Here is a 12,925-nt window from a genome sequence, read left to right as displayed (position 1 = left end):
TATCTATAAATGAAAAGGGACATATCTCCTAATTTATGTTTTCTACCTTTCATTTAACAAAATGCTGGAATAAGCATTCACATGCATTTGACATATCACACTGTCTAACATATTTAGAGATTAGGTCATTTATTGAGTTGAATTTAATTTATTAAGCCATATTTTTGTACATTAAATAAAATGCATTTAATTCATTCAAGTGAAAATGAATGGTAAACCATGATTTGCAGATACAGCTTAATGAAGATGCTTATAAGTTTTTCTAAAACCCATTTATCTCAAATATTTACAGAAAATAGCTCTGCAAATTTACTCTGAGCTGAAGCCCCTATATCTTAGTGTTGAAAACCTGAATATTTTCATGAACATACTTCTACATTTTGTTTATAACTGCAGAGGACTTCCTTTAAAATTGTCTTTATAAATTAGGAAGTGGAAAAGGAAAGAGAATAGTAATGTTCTGTTAATGCAGGGAATAAGATTTAATTTCTCATCTGTTTTTATTCTTAGATGGGAATGATGAACAACCCTAATCCTTATGGTTCACCGTACAGTCAGAATTCTGGACAGCAGATTGGAGCCGGTGGCCTTGGTCTCCAGATTCAGACAAAGTCCGTACTACCAAATAGCTTATCTCCATTTGCAATGGACAAAAAGGCAGTTCCTGGTGGAGGATTGCCCAACATGGTGGGTTGTAATCCATCTACAGATTTGTCTTTAAACTGCCATTTTGACAAAAGAATTGTGTTAAACATTGATGCAATCTGCTATGTATGCTAGGAAGTAGTGGATGGACCCTGTGATTGAGCAGGCTTGTGCCTTCCTTCCATTTCCCATGGGTTTTTGTTTCTTGTAGTATTGTTCAGTAAGGGTGGTTGGCCAAGTGGTGCTGCTGCAATGAAAATTTTATGGCCTGCCATATTTTATATCTTCTGCTTGCAAGCGTTTCTATAAAATAGGAAAGTAGAACCCTTCTCCTCTTGGGAAAGACTCTGGCAAAGGATTCTGACTCTAAATGACCATATCTACTGATTTGTAACTGATATTACCATACAAAAGCAACCTCCCTCAATGTTACACATTGTTTTAAACAGTGATTTTTGTTTTGGGAAAATCTCCACAGCTTCTAACATTGCTATTTTTCTTTTCCTTTTTTCTTTTTCTTTTCCTTTTCCTTTTCCTTTTTCTTTTTCTTCCTCTTCCTCCTCCTCCTCCTTTTTTTGTTTTGGTGTAAAAAAGGAGAAAAAGCATGCTTACTAAAGCATGGGGATAGGGCCCATGGGAGGAAAGAGTTGCTGCTTGCTATTTTTCTAAAGTAAAACTATTTCTAGGTGTGACTTTGTTAAGTAGTCCAGGTTCACCTTTGGAACAAAACGTCCTATAGAAATTCTATTTCTCTTTCAGATTTTTAGGTTTTTTCGCTTTGTGTCATATATTCACTCAATTGCCTATATTTCAGATACTTTAAGTACTAGAGATGTAAAAATGAATAAAACATGGCATCTCTGTCCCCAGAAATGTTTACTTTTTTTCACTAGGGAAAAAAAGAGAGACTTTCTTCCCTAATTACAAAAACTAATTTTTCACCCAAAGGCCCCTGCTCGGTCTCCCGGGAAGTTCTTCAGTGTTCCTGAGTTTCAAAACCTGACCTGGACATGCTCTCCACTATAGGTTTCTTGCCTTTTTCTCTGCCACCCCAGCTTACCATGCTCTTCTCTTTATTTCACTCTTTATGTTATATATATACTTTGATTATGTTACTTGGTAATGTAACTGTTTTCTTATTGAGCTTCTTGATGGTAGGAACCATTGTTTATTTATCTTGGAATCCCCTGTGGGACATGGTAGACTGTCCTAAAAGGTTTTTTTTTTTTTTGTCCTAAAAGGTTTTAATTGAAAATGTCTAGGTCTGTATTTATTAGAGAACACACTGTGACACCTGCCTGTTCAGTGTATCTTTGTTGTTTCATCCCCTAGGGTCAGCAGCAGGCCCCGCAGGTCCAGCAGCCAGGCCTTGTGACTCCAGTGGCCCCAGGGATGGGTTCTGGGGCACACACAGCTGATCCAGAGAAGCGCAAGCTCATCCAGCAGCAGCTTGTTCTCCTTTTGCATGCTCATAAGTGCCAGCGCCGGGAGCAGGCTAATGGGGAAGTGAGGCAGTGCAACCTTCCCCACTGCCGCACGATGAAGAACGTCCTGAACCACATGACACACTGCCAGTCAGGCAAGTCCTGCCAAGGTGAGTGAGCTCAAAGAGCCTCTGTCCTCAGCAGTCAACATTTAGAGTCCAAAAGCAGAGAGAAAAGGTGATGGACTCTAGTTTGAAACTCCTTTATACTGAGAGTCTCTTATTCCATATTAGTGTATAATAAAATTCAGTATCATTTTGTCAGCATCTAGGGATGTGATAGAAATTTTAAAGGACATCCCTTTTGTGGTGGTCTGGATTGTCTTTGATTTGCCTGAGCATACTATAAACATTATTGAGCATTTGGTAACTATTGTATAGGCAAATACTAAAACAGTGTTGTTACCAATTTAATACATTTTGTATTAATGGAGTCACTAGAAATCTGTTGTTGTAGAATAAAGTAGATTGCTACCTGTGAAAAATAAGGGTTCCAGAATCAGATTGCTTGTGTTCGAATCCCACTTTGAGTACTCTGACTTTATGCAGGTTGATTAGCCAGGTTTTGCCTGTTCTCTTGACTATAAAATGTGAGTGCCAATAGCTACTACATAGGGGTGTTATGAAGATGAAATAAGTTAACATTCGTAGTACTTGTTCAGTGATGAATAAGTTAGCCGATACTAATGTTAAAAAGTATAAGCTGCAGTTGAAAAAAATTATTTTTCTTTTTAGTGGCACACTGTGCATCTTCTCGACAAATCATTTCACACTGGAAGAATTGTACAAGGCATGATTGTCCTGTGTGTCTCCCCCTTAAAAATGCTGGAGATAAGAGAAATCAACAGTGTAAGTGATTAAATCTGATGAAGCTTTTATACTAAAAATATTCTTAGACTCTTACCAGTGCAGTTTGGTGGGATTTAGAGTACTCCTTGATTATGTGAAGTTCCTATGACTGCCTTGTGCTGTTGTACTAGGTTTTTTCCACTCCTATTACATGAGGTTAGAATTGAGCTGCTTAATACCTAAAGATCCAGAAACTGTTAGTAGTCATTCTGTATAAAAACAGTAAATTTACGCTTCATTTTTACATTCATGAAAACTTAAAAGACAATAACATTGGGCAAGTTATTCTTTTATAGCTATGATCTAAATATTTAGATAATCTGAAGTTATTGAAAGAGAAAGGAAAAAAGTTTGAGTTTATTTTTAGAAGCCTGGGATGATGAGCAGCTTTTCTTAGGGAAAGACAAAAGTAAAAAGATGCAAGTGCAGCTACCAACATCTCCTCTCTAGAAACAAAACATTAAGCATTTAGAGCTGAAAGACAAATTCGGAAATATATGTGCAGCATGTGAAGAAGGAATTAAATACCATAAATTAATAAAGAAGTCATCTGTAGTCTGTAGGTAGAAAATAGGGACAAGGAAATAGTTCAGTAGAGGAAGGCATATAATAAAGTTCACTATTTTTTTTTTAAACCAGTCTTTTTTTTTTTTTTTTTTCCAAGATTTATTTACTTATTCATGAAAGACACAGAGAGATAGAGAGGCAGAGACACAGGCAGAGGGAGAAGCAGGCTCCATGCAGGGCGCCCGATGTGGGACTTGATCCCGGGTCTCCAGGATCAGGCCCTGGGCTGAAGGCGGCGCTAAACTGCTGAGCCATCCGGGCTGCCCCAAAAAGTTCATTATTAAATTAAGAAATGAAATAAGGTACTGTTTCTCTCACATCATTGGCAGAAATTATGCTACCTGGTGGTGGCATTTGTGTGGCTCTGAGTTCTTCATAACACTGTTTGTGGAAACACCAATAGAACCTGTAGGGAGGCTTTTGGGTTCAGGATCAAAAGCCTTTCCTGCCAGTGACCCCTTTTGACAGTTCAGTTCTGCTTCTAGACATTTTTTCAGGGAAAGAATGAGAAATAAGATACGTGTACTGAGATGTTTCATAATCACAATAATTTTGTGTCTTTTAAATTTATTCAGATAGGTTAGTCTCTTTTTCTTACATCTTTAACATTGTAATCTCATGTCTTTTGTCTTTCTAGCAATTCTGACTGGAGCACCAGTTGGACTTGGAAATACTAGCTCTCTAGGAGTGGGTCAACAGTCTACCCCCAGCCTAAGCACTGTTAGTCAGATTGATCCCAGCTCTATAGAAAGGGCCTATGCAGCTCTTGGGCTGCCCTATCAAGTAAATCAGATGCCGGCGCAGCCCCAGGTGCAAGCAAAGAACCAGCAGAATCAGCAGTCTGGGCAGTCTCCCCAAGGCATGCGGCCCATGAGCAACATGAGTAAGTTTGTGTCCTCCCTATTGATAGATATAATGTTGGTTATATGTATATATAACATGTAATATGCGGAGTTACCTCCTTAGTTTATTTTAGCCTATGTGTGTCTCTCTCTGTGTCTCCTCAATTTTTTTTGTTATGTGATTAATTCTCGAAGTAATGTTTAAAAATTATAGTATAAAAGCCTTATCATAATCAGTATACCAGGGGCAACTGCTAGTGACTTACGTCTTTAATCCTTCTATGTATATGTGAATTTGTATTTCTAGAAGTGGGATCTTAAGTGTTACTCTACAACAAACTATTTCTTAACTAGAACATCTTTCACTTTATATACCCAATTGTGATTAACGATTGAAGATTAATTTATTGTATAGAACAATCTTGGGATCCAGATTGTGGATTGTGGATCCAGATTGTGTGGCGCAGCGGTTTGGCGCCTGCCTTTGGCCCAGGGCGCGATCCTGGAGACCCGGGATCGAATCCCACATCGGGCTCCCGGTGCATGGAGCCTGCTTCTCCCTCAGCCTATGTCTTTGCCTCTCTCTCTCTCTCTCTCTCTCTCTCTCTCTATCATAAAAAAAAATAAAAAATTAAAAAAATTAAAAAAAACATGCAAAAAGAACAATCTTTTACACAGGGACATTTAGGTTTCCAATTTTCTTTTTTGTTATTTTAAACTACACAAAGAAATTGTTGTGGAGGTGCCTGGATGGGTCAGTCAGTTAAGCATCTGTTTGGCTCAGGTCATAATCCCAGGATCCTGGAATTGAGCCCCATGTCGGGCTCCCTGCTTAGTGGGGAGCCTGCTTCTCCCTCTCTCTGCTCATGCTCTCTCTCACTATCTGTTGCTCTGTTTCTTTTCTTCTCTTTTTTTTAATATTTTATTTATTTACTCATGAGAAACAGAGAGGCAGAGACACAGGCGGAGGGAGAAGCAGGCTCCATGCAGAGAGCCTGACATGGGACTTGATCCTAGGTCTCCAGGATCAGGCTCTGGTCTGAAGGCAGCACTAAACCGCCGAGCCACCCGGGGTGCCCTGTCACTCTGTTTCTCTCTCTCAAACAAAAATCTTCAAAAACAAAAAAAAGAGAGAGGTTGTTGTGTTTTGATTTGAAATGTATAGAAATGAGAGTGGCTATTGTTAATAGAGATATCCATATTCTTGCAGAAGTAGCGTGCCTTTTGAAATCGCTTATTGAACATACATGTTTACTTAACCTCTTCCTATGATATGACTGAAGAAGGGAAGAGTGAGCAGTGTTCCAATATCCTAATTTGGGGCATATTTTTTCTCTAATTGTGGTGAAGTAAAGGAAATTTGCATTTAGATTATCGCTCTTTACTGACAAGCAGTTGAACATCTATAAGCCATTTTGTTTAAATAGTTAAATAAGTAAGTCCACTGGTGAGTCAGTGACTTTTAATACTTTGCCCGTTTATTCCAAAATTCTCCTTGGTTATGAGTTCTGTAACTAGAAAACAGTCTGGGGGCACCTAGGTGGTGCAGTCATTTTAAGTGTCCAACTTTTGGTTTCAGCTCAGGTCATGATCTCAGGGTTTTGGGATCAAGATCAAGCCCTGTGTCAGGCTCTGTGCTCAGTGCAGAGTCTGCTTGAGATATTTTCTCCTCCTTCCTCTGCCCCTCCCACTTGTGTGCACACACACACACTCTCTCTCTGATAAATCTTTAAAGAAAAAAAAAAAAAGAAAACAGTTGGTTCTGAATAATCCATCGTGCTTTTTCCTGTGAAATCCATTGTCAGCCTTTGGTTAATATTGTTGAAGTAGGCTTTAGTTTCTGCCCATTATTGTTTGATTCTAAATGAGGAAACAAAATTGGGCACACTACTATTACAAAAATGTAATCTTGTTAATTTTTGTTCTTAAAGAAATGTACATCATTCCTTGACAAGCAGTGCTAACTTGTTAAATAATTCTTGAGTGAGTTTTAAAAACTAGACCAGAAACTGGGATGAAGAGCTAATCCTGCCTTTTCAGGTTAGTTTTCAAACTCTTGTGAAATAGGGTCAGAAATCGAGATAATGGGAACTTCATTTTCCCCTTTCACCTTTTTTTTTTTTTATTTAAACTTAAGATTGCTGTTTTTCTTCTCTCTTCCCATGACATCCAAAGTGGTATCCAGAGTCTTCCTCGAGATTTAGCTTCTCCACCCAGTGCAGTTGTCTACTTCTACCTGGCCTGGATTTTCATTTTTGTAGTTGCTATTTCTCGTTATTTTTCAAATTTCTGTCTTTAATTCCTATTTTTGTTCTTTTCCTCTCCTCTTGTATCGTGTGTATGTATGTTTGTGTATAGCCACAAACTCATTTGAAAGGTAGCTTTTCGAGATCTTTTTTCCCTTTTCTCAGTCTCTTTATTTTAGGATTAAAGATTAATCAAGTTTCCATCTACTTGTTAGTTCAGTTAATAGTGCCTTATTAGTAATAATCACCCTAAGCCAAAAATTCTAGAATGCCTCATTTTTTTTTGTTGTGTTCAGTCCCATCTTAAAAAGTAGTATAAAAACATATACTCTTCTTTTTGACATGTTACATCCTTATAGTTTTGTGTTGTTGTTTTTTTTTTTAAGATTTTATTTATTTGAGAGAGTGAGCAAGAGAGAACATAAGCCAGGGGAGGGGCAGAGGCAGAGGGGAAAAGCAGACTCCTCGCTAAGCAGGGCGCCTGATGCAGAACTCCTCCAGGTTCCTGGGATCAGACCTGAGCCGCCTGCAGTCACTTAACCAACTGAGCCACCAGGCGCCCAAATCTTCATGATTTCTATTCATTAGGTTCAAGCAAACATATGAAGTAGTGTTATTTCTTTTATACCAAAGCCTGCCTGCCTATCTATCTATCTGTCTATCTATCTAATTAATTTTGAAAGATTTTTATTATTATTCATGAGAAACACAGAGAGAGAGGCACAGACAGAGGCAGAGGGAGAAGCAGGCTCCATGCAGGGAGCCTGACGTGGGACTCGATCCCAGATCTCCAGGATTACACCCTGGGCTGGAGGAGGTGCTAAACCGCTGAGCCACCCGGGCTGCCCCCAAAGCCCTTTTAAATGTAATTAGTACTGTGTGTCTATGTTGAAGGGTGCGGTGCCCCCTTTCATTTTCTTTTTATGAGTTTCTTAAAACTTAAGAAATGCATCTCAAAGTGGAGTCTCCCTGACTGGGGTGTGTAATTTTCTCTAGTCTTTACTTTTTCTTTTTCTTTCTTGAGAGAGAGAGAAGGAGAGAATCTCAAGCAGGCTCCACACCCACCATGGGGACTGATGACCTGAAATCATGACCTGAGCCCAGATCAAGAGTCAGACACTTAACCAACTGAGCCATACAGGCGCCCCTCTCCACATTTTTTGTTTGTTTGTTTGTTTGTTTGTTTGTTTGTTTTATTCATGAGAGACACACAGAGAGGCAGAGACATGGGCAGAGGGAGAAGCAGGTTCTCTGCAGAGCCTGTGGGACTCAGTCCCAGGACCCCAGGATCACGACCTGAGCTGAAGATAGAAGCTCAACCACTGAACCACCCAGGCATCCCCACTCTCCATAGTCTTTAAGAGGATTTTAGGAAAGCATTTTATTTTATTTTATTTTATTATTTTTTTTTTAAATTTTTATTTATTTATGATAGTCAACACAGAGAGAGAGAGAGAGAGGCAGAGACACAGGCAGAGGGAGAAGCAGGCTCCATGCACCGGGAGCCCGACGTGGGATTCGATCCCGGGTCTCCAGGATCACGCCCTGGGCCAAAGGCAGGCGCCAAACCGCTGCGCCACCCAGGGATCCCCGTTATTGTTGTTTTTAACCCCCTCTTAGGATGTTAAATATTAGCCTGTGTAAGGGTATTCCTTCCGAAGTTATGATTGAGCCATTACTTGGATTCAGTGCTGAATATTAAATGGACCTGGGGACTTCGTAGAGAATGTTTTGCTATGCTTTTGTGTGCCATCAGAATGCAGTAAGCATACTGGTGGAGTGTCCTCACTTTTTCTTTTACCTCTTCATGCTGTTGCCATCAGTAAAGCAAATGTTATGAGTACTTAATTTCTCTAAAAAGGAGTATTTACATATGGGTTTTTAAATTGACAAATACAGAATTAGGAACATTACAATTCAGTTTTGAAAGACTACTTCCAGCAATTGCATTTCAGAGCTGGGTTGATGTTGTCAGATTTCTGCATTCTACATCATTTTAAAAGGCAGATTTCTGCCTAAGTATTTAGGAAAGACCATGAAGGAAACAGCATTTTCTTCATTAAATGTTTACAGATCTAGCCAATTATTTCCATTATAGGGGGAAGTTTTGTTTTCTAGTTTTTAACTAAAATATCTTGAGGTATATTAATAGAATTGTGTGTGTAAAATGTTTCTTTGGGGACACCTGGGTGGCTCAGTGGTTGAGTGTCTGCCTTTGGCTCAGGGTGTGATCCGGGAGTCCTGGGATCAGTCCTGGAATCAGTTCCTCATTGGGCTCCCCACAGGTAGCCTGCTTCTCCCTCTGCTTATGTCACCTCTCTCTCTGTGTGTCTCATGAAGAAATAAAAAGTTTTGTTTTTAACCACATGAAAATCTAATCTGGTTTAGTGTGAATATTGCTGTCAGATATTTTTATTTTTAAAGAAAGAGAGTATTCATTAAAATTGCTAATTGAAAAGATAATGTATGCACAAAGAACTATTCAGGCCAGTTTGAAGGAGTATTCAAATGTTTAACCAAAACACCATCTTTTCATTCCCCCTATCCAGGGATTATCACACTTAGGTTCCTTTTTTTTTTTCCCCACACTTAGGTTCCTTATGTCCTTATATAAATTGTGCTTATGAAAATAATGCATATATAGTTATGTTACCTAAACATTTTTGGTTCTAGTTTTTTGTTCTTTTTAACACCATTGTATTTAATGTCCATACATTTATGTGTACACCTATGAGAAGGAAATATCAGAAGTGGAAATACTAAGTCAAAGAGTGTACTTGTTTGTTTTTTTAATTTGCCATATAGCCCTAGTAATTATTTTCCCCTGTTTTGACTTTTAACTCTTTGTTCATGGTGATTATTTTATTTACTACTCCAGTTTTTAAATGTTGTCCTTATGGCTTCTGGGTTTTGGGTCTTCGAAAAGACAGAATTTTCTTGTGGTATGTTCTAGTACTTTTATAACTTTTCGTTCATTTGTTCATTTGTTCTTTTTGCTATTGGTATTTAAAATATTCCCTTTTTTTGTTTGCTTTGACCTAGGTGCTAGTCCTATGGGAGTAAATGGAGGTGTAGGGGTTCAGACATCAAATCTTCTGTCTGACTCAATGTTGCATTCAGCCATAAATTCTCAAAAGTAAGTTTTTTCTTGGTGTGTGTCCTGTATAATGTTTTAAATACTGGTTAGAGTTTTTTTTCCCCTCATTTCAAGCTGTCCTTGATGAATGAAGGCAAATACTATATTTGAGTCCATGTTTTTAGCTTTCTATGATCTTAATTTGACATTGTATCATTTACCTGGGGGTAACCCTTATCTTCCCGGGATATTGTAAGAAGTTGCAAGTATGCAGCTGCTTAAAAAAATGAGTTTGCTCTATCCCAGAGGTAAGAATTAATCCATGAGGTGGATTTCCTGGGATAAGTTGTGTCAAAGTAACAGTTTAGTCCTACAACATAACACTTAAGTGTTCTAAACCCAAGACTTTCATCCTCTCCTCCAGAGGATGAAGTGTTGTGGCTTAACTCTGCTTTACACAAGTGCAAACACATACACACTTTCTCCCAGATTTCTTTATGTAAATAGACTTGTCATAGTGTGTTGGATCCATTGTAGTCATCACTGTCAGCTCTACTTTAAACTAAGATCTTCTTTCTTCTACCTTCTTCACTAAAACTATTTAACAATTCCGTTTTGAAGCCCAATGATGAGTGAAAATGCCAGTGTGGCCTCCCTGGGTCCTATGCCAACAGCAGCTCAACCATCCAATACTGGAATTCGGAAACAATGGCATGAAGATATTACTCAGGATCTTCGAAATCATCTTGTTCATAAACTGTAAGATTGTGGGCATGTCTTAGTCATAAAGAGTTACCATGTCAACATGCTTCCAATCTACCAGGCACTTAACTATAAGAGGAGTATTATTGATTTTTCTGTAGCCTGGCTGTTGCTGCTAATGCTTATATGTTTATGTGGCTTTCTTGCTTCCTGTTCTTTGCTTTCCAGCTTTTCCACCATCATTTGTAGGAGTCTTTCAGCTTTCATGGTGTATAAACTATTCTACTTGGTGGCGGTTTTCAATATATTAGCTAAAAATTGTTCATCTTAATGTTACTGTCTTTGCAAAACTCAAATTTTAAAATAAGAAAAATCAGGTCTCAGTGCATCAGAATATGGTAGTGGTAACATTGTTTTCTTTTATTCCAAATAAAACTCTTAAGTTGTTGAGTGGGGCCACTCTGTGGTATTCTGGCCCTCCAAAAGTGCATTGTCGGTGGTTTGTGAGATTGCCCTGTTTGTTGCAGAGTTGATATATGCCACTCATTCACCCTCACTTCTTTAAAGATGTCTTGTCAGATGAAAGAAGGGAAAAGCATAAAGAGCAATAAAATGTACCCAGTATCATAAAAGTAGAGCTTGGACCTTGCTCATTACAGAGCTTGGACTTTGAATGATGCCCAGCATTTTTTTCTCAGAAAGCAGTCTTTTTTTTTTTCATTTCTCTTCCACTTAACAGAAAGGTTTCCTTCATTGCATCCATGTTTTGTTTTTGTTTTTGTTTTTTTTAAGATTTTATTTTTTTATTCATAGACACAGAGAGAGAGGGGCAGAGACACAGACAGAGGGAGAAGCAGGCTCCACGCAGGGAGCCCCATGTGGGACTCGATCCTGAGTCTCCAGGATCACACCCCAGGCTGCAGGCGGCGCCAAACCACTGCGCCACCGGGGCTGCCCGCATCCATGTTTTTTATTGGTTTAGAACCATGTGGCTTATCAAAATTTTATCTAAACTTATTTATATCTTACATTAGCCTTCAAATTATATTTGAATTTCATTTAGGAATTCAAAATGATGTCACTAGAAGTGGAATTTGACAACTAGGAGAGAACTAATTTTTAATAACATTAAATTTAATAAATGTAATAACATTTTATAAAGTTTAATAAAACTAAGATTTTAATAAAATGAATTAAAAGGGAACAACCAAAACAAACTTATTTTTATGATATTCAAATTGTTTAACAACGGTTACCTTATAACAATAGACAATAGATTTTTTTTGATCATCTGACTTGACATTAAAAGTGTATTATATGCTTGCAGATTTTTTTTTTACCAGTTCAAATATTCTAAACTTCCATTTATTTCTTTTTCATATGCGTTTTCCAAGTCCTACACAAATGAACATGAGATACCCAAATAATAAAATTAGTGGCTGGAAATATATTTGTCAGATCTTTAGGATTTGTAGAGAATTGTTAGAAAGTAAAAAGACCTTGGGCAGCCTTGGTGGTGCAGCGGTTTAGTGCTGCCTGCAGCCCAGGGTGTGATCCTGGGGACCCTGGATCAAGTCCCACGTCAGGCTCTCTGCATGGAGCCTGCTTCTCCCTCTGCCTGTGTCTCTCTCTCTCTCTCTGTGTCTCTATGAATAAATAAATAAAATCTTTAAAAAAAAAAGAAAGAAGGAAAGTAAAAAGACCTTGAATGTGACAGAATCATTGTGTATTTCTGCCCTTTCCACTTCACATTTTGATCCTGTAAGATTTTGCAGTGATTATTAGGTTTGTTTTATTTATTTATGTATGTATTTATTTGAGAGAGAGAGGAGAGGAGAAGCACTCATTCAGCACCCTCCATGCTCAGAGCGTGAGCTGAAATCCAGAGTCAAGTGCTTAAGTTGACTTACCCACCCAGGTGCCCCTATTAGGTTTTATTTCATTAAGCTGAATAGTGAGGAGAGTAGAAGTTTCCGAAAACAGTTAAACAGTTGGTACTTGACACTATTAACAGAGGTCAGGTTTCCTTGCATCCTTTATGCAAATAGCACGGTATAATTCTTTTGCTCCTTGTTAGAGTGACAGAGACCACAGGGGATTTTTAATATGTCATTTCTTCTGATTGGGGAAAACTTTTGTTTACCACAGATACTATTATATTTGGGGCAGTGTTATTTAATATTTGAGCACATACCCCTTTTTATTTTACTTGTAATGTGCACATTTTATAAAAATAAGAAAATACTAATCAGGAAGAAGTTTAAACTGCTGTATATTTCTGTGATGAGAATGAAAAGTTGACATGGTATTATATTGGTAGAATTTTCTTTTCCTAGTGTTCAAGCCATATTTCCTACTCCGGATCCTGCTGCTTTAAAAGACAGACGGATGGAAAACTTAGTTGCATACGCCCGGAAAGTGGAAGGGGACATGTATGAATCTGCAAATAATCGAGTGAGCGTCTGTTTTTCTATATAAAGTCAGAAATGGACCTGTTCTAGTTGTTTACTCTTCT

The 12,925-nt window shown here is 38.1% G+C and overlaps 1 protein-coding gene across 2 annotated transcripts in view; it reads left to right on the top strand.

The window, feature by feature from the left end:
• The window catches only part of EP300 (EP300 lysine acetyltransferase), an 80,237-nt gene that overhangs the window by 29,784 nt on the left and 37,528 nt on the right, over positions 1-12,925 (top strand). For both annotated transcript variants that reach the window (XM_077914377.1, XM_077914376.1), the window contains exons 3-9: positions 511-687; positions 1,978-2,239; positions 2,864-2,977; positions 4,182-4,427; positions 9,675-9,768; positions 10,330-10,467; positions 12,747-12,864. In XM_077914377.1, the coding sequence (XP_077770503.1) occupies positions 511-687; positions 1,978-2,239; positions 2,864-2,977; positions 4,182-4,427; positions 9,675-9,768; positions 10,330-10,467; positions 12,747-12,864 (1,149 nt within the window). The remainder of the gene's footprint in view (positions 1-510; positions 688-1,977; positions 2,240-2,863; positions 2,978-4,181; positions 4,428-9,674; positions 9,769-10,329; positions 10,468-12,746; positions 12,865-12,925) is intronic.

This window comes from Canis aureus, chromosome 11, assembly GCF_053574225.1.
Source record: "Canis aureus isolate CA01 chromosome 11, VMU_Caureus_v.1.0, whole genome shotgun sequence".
In the NCBI taxonomy this organism is placed as follows: Eukaryota; Metazoa; Chordata; class Mammalia; order Carnivora; family Canidae; genus Canis; species Canis aureus.
The sequence above is the reverse complement of the archived record's forward strand: the minus strand, read 5'-3'. Positions and strand labels throughout refer to the sequence as shown.